Genomic DNA, 5343 nt, shown 5'->3' on the forward strand with positions numbered 1-5343 from the left:
TGGTTGTAAGCCACCATGTGGTTGCTGGAATTTGAACTCAGGACCTTTGGAAGAGCAGTTGGTGCTCTTAACCACTGAGCCATCTCTCCAGCTCTGCTTATTCTTTTCATTTGTTTTTTTTACTTCATTTTATTTTGAGACAGAGTCTCTCCATGTAGCCCAGGTTGGTGCCCTGGAGCTCATTATGTAGTTCAAGCTATCCTCCTGCCTCTGCTTCCTGAATGCTAGGATTACAGATGTTGTTTTGTTTTTTAAATTTTTTAAAAGAAAAATTTCCTCCCTTCCCTTCTTCCTCTTGCTTGGCCTGGCTCATTTCAGGTCCCACTTGCTCCAGCCTATAGGGTTTATCTGTTTCTCATTATGGATGTTTGTGAGCCAACATGTGGTTGCTGGAATTTGAACTCATGACCTCTGGAAAAGCAGTTAATTCTGGTCCAGCAATTATGCAGTGGGCTGGGAGCCTGACAAGACCTAGGGATTGCTGAAATTGAAGGTTCCCTTAATAATGTGGAGGACACTTCCAAGTTTGCATTTAAGGTTAAGATGAGCTCTGGAAGGTAGCCTGTCAGCCAACCAGAGATGACAGCCCTGCTCTTGTGAGGGGAAGCAGAAACTCTGGAGAGGGTTTGCTAGAACAAGCAGTAAGTTAGAGAAGGAAGTCACGTGAGAGTCTCTGACCACTGGTCCTGTATCTTCCAGGAGAAGCCACTCAAGGCTCCTTCACTTTGCCCTGCTTGCAAATGTTCTATTGTCGGGAGTCCGCCAAAAGACCCTCACTCACAAAGACCACAGAGACCGAGAGCAATGCAAAATGCAAGAGGTTCTTTTTTATTTTATTGATCCAATGCGTTGGGCCACCCCCTACCTCCCCAGCACACAGGCAAGAGGAGAGACCCGAACGAACAAAGAACATGCTTTTTATACCTTGTAAGGGGCAGATTTAGGCAATAGATCTAGCTGGCTTATTCTCATTGGTGTAGCAAGTAACCCTTTCAGTTACTGGTTGGTTTGCATAGGGTGAATACCTTTGGCCTAGTCCCTCACTCTGCCTGCCTTTATGGTTGTTGTTCTTTTGTTTTGTATTGTTTTTCAGCATTGTTTAGTGGCCAGCTTCCTTAACTGGCTCTGCACTTGGCCTGCTAGTATAGTTTGGAAAGTCCCTTCAGAGGGAGAGGGGCTGGGTGATCTTGAATTTATTTTGGATTCTACACTCTGACTTTGAATTCTAGTCCTGCCTATTAGGAGCAGGCTTGGCGCTTGGTGTCTGAAGCTGGGAGGGGGACGCTCGCTTCCCTGGCTAGCTTCCTTTGTGGCTCTGTTAATCCTGCAAAAGAAGTTGAGCATAAGAAACAAGGAGCAGCTTGTTTTCATGCCAAATGGAGAGTAGCTCCAGGCATGGTTTAGTTTGCCACGGAATGCAGACACCAGCTGCCTTACAATGAGACTCACAGCCTCCCCAGCCCCGTTGCCCCAGCCTATCAGATATGAGCTTCTTAAAGCAAAGGTAGCTGCCCTCTGTCAAACTCTGATCCAGAGAATCTCACCCAAGGAGTAGCAGGTCACATGGCCCGAAGGGAACCCTGGAAGCAGCCACACACTTCCTTTTGTGGTGACTGTTGTCAGTGTGAGTTTATAAGTCCTTTATTCTGGAGGACAGACATTCAATGCTGTGATCTCTTTCTTGTTAAGGTGGTTTTAAAGTGTGGCTCCCCAGGCCAACTGTAGCTCAGTACTTCCTGGGAATTTACTGGAAATAAAGGTTAGTTGGCTGTCTGCCTGTTGCAGTGTGCAGAATCAGAAACTCTGAGGGTAAGGTGTGGAGTGTGTTTGTGTGTGTGTGTGTGTGTGTGTGTGTGTGTGTGTATGTTTTAATATGCTCGCCCCAGTGGTTCTGACACATGCTCAAGTGTGAGAACCACCGGAAAATGTGAAATCCCAGAGGGATTTACAGTCAGTCAGGTGACTGATTTGAAGAGAGGCTGACGTGTGCATGTGTGTGTGTGTGGGGGGGGGATGTGTGCATGTGTGTGTGTGTGTGTATACACGAGCGTGCACACAGTGGAGGTAAGATGTTGGCATTAAGTGTCTTCCTTAGCTGCTTTCTACCTTATTTTTTGGGACACTTTTTTTTTTTTTTTTAAAACTGAACCTGGAACTCACCAATTTGCTAACCTGTTGGCCAGCAAGCCCCAAGGATGCTCTTCTCTCTGCCTCCCCAACGCTGGGATTACAGGGGAGTTCTGCCGTGCCTGGCTTTCTCATGGGGACCTGGATTCGAACTCAGGTCCTCATCGTGTACAGCAAGTACTTTACCGACTGAGCCGTCTCCTTTATCCCCAATTTTTCTGCTGTTTGTTTTAGTCTCCATCACAGGTGTACAGGGAGGCCTGCTGACCAGTGGGAAAGGAGAAATTGGGTCCAGAGGCTACAGAGTAAAGAGATAAAATTATTTTTAGTAAAGAGATTTTAAAGTTAATTTTTTGACAATTTCATGAATAAACACAGCATCAGCATCTATATCGCTTCCACCCTTCCCCTCAACTCATGTTCCGCACCCCCCTCCAATGCATGCTGTCATATATATCTATATATCTATATCCGTATATATCTATATCCATATATATATATATCCATATCTTATCCATATCTATATCCATCTATCTATCTATCTATCTATCTATCTATCTATCTATCTATCTATCTATCTATCCAGGGCTGACAATTAGGGATTAGACAACCCATTTGAGAATACATCTCTGGAGGAAATGGCTTCTCTCTTTGTTGCTATTGGGCACCTACCTGTAGGTACAAGATGGATTTTCATGACTTTCTAGTGCCTTCTGACTAAAAAAATGTGCTCGAAAACAAAGATGGCAGAGATAAACGAATCCCCACCCACCTCTACAGCCCACAGAACCAGCTGTTCCAGTGCATGGCTGCCTAAGAGGGCTGGGATCTGTCAGGTGTCCCAGGTTGCTCTGGGCCCCTTGACTTCAGGAAACTCCTCAGCCTCAGGCCAACCAAGACAGGTGTCTGGTCACTGGTCACCCTTGTTCAGTGATTGGCTATTTGGTTGTGTGACCAACTTTAAAAAAAAAAAATTGGTTGCTGCTAAGGCCACTTCCGGAGATGTTGACAACCTTGACCTAGAGCAGCCAGGGCATTGGGTTTTAAAAATGCTGTAGGTGATTCTGATATCTTCAGAGACCAGAACCACCTGTACACACTTGTGGGTCTCATCTGTTAAACTGCAGAACACTCAAAGGTAATAGCCACGATAGAAGCTCCGTGCCTCACACTCTATTCAAACAAGTAGCTCATAACACACGCCTGGATTTGAGGGTGGAGGTGAGTAGCTCTGATTCTGGCACCAAGAAAGCAGAGACAGGAGGATCGCTGGGAGTTCGAGGTTAGCCTCTGCTTCCCTCTGTCTGTCTTGCTGAGCTGCTGATCTTGTCCTGCAGCTCCTGGTTCCTCCGCAAGGTGGAAGGCTCCCACTGTCTGTGTTCCTCCCCAGTAGGGTGTGTGCTGTGCGGTGAGCAGAAGGGCTGATTGACAGTGACACTTCAGATGACCGTCTGGGGCTTGCCTCAGGATTTCCTTTTGCTTTTTGTCTTTCTCTTTAGTTTCATGGATCAAATGAGAATCCCGAGCCTGCCCCTCCCCACGCCTACTTCCCAGTCCAAGAAGAGAAGGACACCACTGCTATCCTTCTTTTCCAAGGTCAGACATGATGTCCCTTCCCACTATGTAAGATGGGAGAGCCTGCTATCTCTGTAGTTAGCGCTGCTCTGCCTGGGTTCCTTCTGGAAGCTGTGTGATGTCAGCAGGGCTAAGAGGATGATTGTGAAAAGATGAGAAGCCTGCTGCTAACTCAAAAATTGAAAAAAAAAACAACAACAACAAAAAAAAACCAAGAACTGTGATAAATACTTGGAAATAGCAACAATGCTGGAGATTTATAACATCTCATGCACTGTGCTGAGCAAGCTGCTGGATCTGGACCCTGCATCCATACCTCTCTCTCTCTCTCTCTCTCTCTCTCTCTCTCTGTGTGTGTGTGTGTGTGTGTGTGTGTGCACACACACACACGCATGCACACGCATGTGTCCATTCCAGTGTGAATACAGATGCTCTCATGTCATGGTGCACACACGGAGGTCAGAAGACAACCTTTAATGTCTGTCCTACCTTCCACCTCCTCTGAGACAGAGGTTCTCTTCTCTTGGGATCCCTCTCCCTCCCCCACATCTTGCCACAAGGTAACTAGGATTATAGACATGTGATAGTGTGCCTGTCTTTATGTGGGGCTCAAATTTAGGTCCCCATGTGTGCATGGGAAATGCTTTACCCACTGAGCCTTCATCCGACGCATTCATCACTGAGCCTTGTCCCCTTGGTGGGATCCTTCATCATCTGGGGTCTGACTCTGATGTGGTTTGCCTTGTTCTGTGTCCTGAAGAACAGCAGAGCCCTGTTGGCATGGGTGCCCATTGCTCATCAGGAGGTAGCTCATCTGCTCAGTGGAAAGGTGGCCCATATCTTGATCTAGTATTTCCCCCATTGTGTTATTTCTTCTTCTTCTTCTTCTTCTTCTTCTTCTTCTTCTTCTTCTTCTTCTTCTTCTTCTTCTTCTTCTTCTTCTTCTTCTTCTTCTTCTTTACCTTCTTTCTCTTCTTCTTCCTTCTTCCTCTTCTTCATTGCTCAGATGCATGAATTAAAAAATTGGAGCAACCTTCAAATGTCCTGGAATATTTGTAGACATGTAACTGATATTTGTTGAGATGTTGCAATCGACTCACATGTTAGTGAAGGGTTGAGGAAGGTGACTATCAAGAGAGGTCTCTTAGAACTTGTCACACTGCAGGATGGAGATGCAGGGACACGTGCCTGACGGCCGAAGTATCAAGAGAGAATTGGAAGAGAGGAATTGGATAAATCAGGTATCCTGCAAACATGCCATTCGTTTTATTTAGCTAAGAGTACAGCAGAGGAACAAGGATGGGTTGGAAGAGGAAGAGGGGCCAGGGGGCTCTTCAGATAGGAGAAATTACAGAGCAGCATACACTGGGTCTCGAGGGTTCGTCGCACCGTTCACTGCTCTGTCTCTCTCTCTCTCTCTCTCTCTCTCTCTCTCTCTCTCTCTCTCTTGAATCACCAACCCACCCAATACCAGCCCTGCCTCACTTTCTCTATCAGTGTCTCCACTATGTGGACAAACATATTTGCCAACAAAAGTAAACCATCTTTACAGGTTGGAGTACAGCTTAGTGGTGAGGGCTTAGTTTGTGCTTTAATGCTCTCTCTCTCTCTCTCTCTCTCTCTCTCTCTCTCTCTCTCTCT

At 46.2% G+C, this 5343-nt stretch overlaps 1 protein-coding gene across 1 annotated transcript in view; it reads left to right on the forward strand.

Annotated features, from left to right (window-relative positions):
• The window catches only part of Mro (maestro), a 16111-nt gene that overhangs the window by 3706 nt on the left and 7062 nt on the right, over positions 1 to 5343 (forward strand). The window contains exon 2 of the mRNA XM_029547174.1: positions 3627 to 3723. Within this exon, the coding sequence (XP_029403034.1) occupies positions 3631 to 3723 (93 nt within the window). The 5' untranslated portion in view covers positions 3627 to 3630. The remainder of the gene's footprint in view (positions 1 to 3626; positions 3724 to 5343) is intronic.

Source organism: Mus pahari, chromosome 15 (assembly GCF_900095145.1).
Source record: "Mus pahari chromosome 15, PAHARI_EIJ_v1.1, whole genome shotgun sequence".
Lineage (NCBI taxonomy): Eukaryota > Metazoa > Chordata > Mammalia > Rodentia > Muridae > Mus > Mus pahari.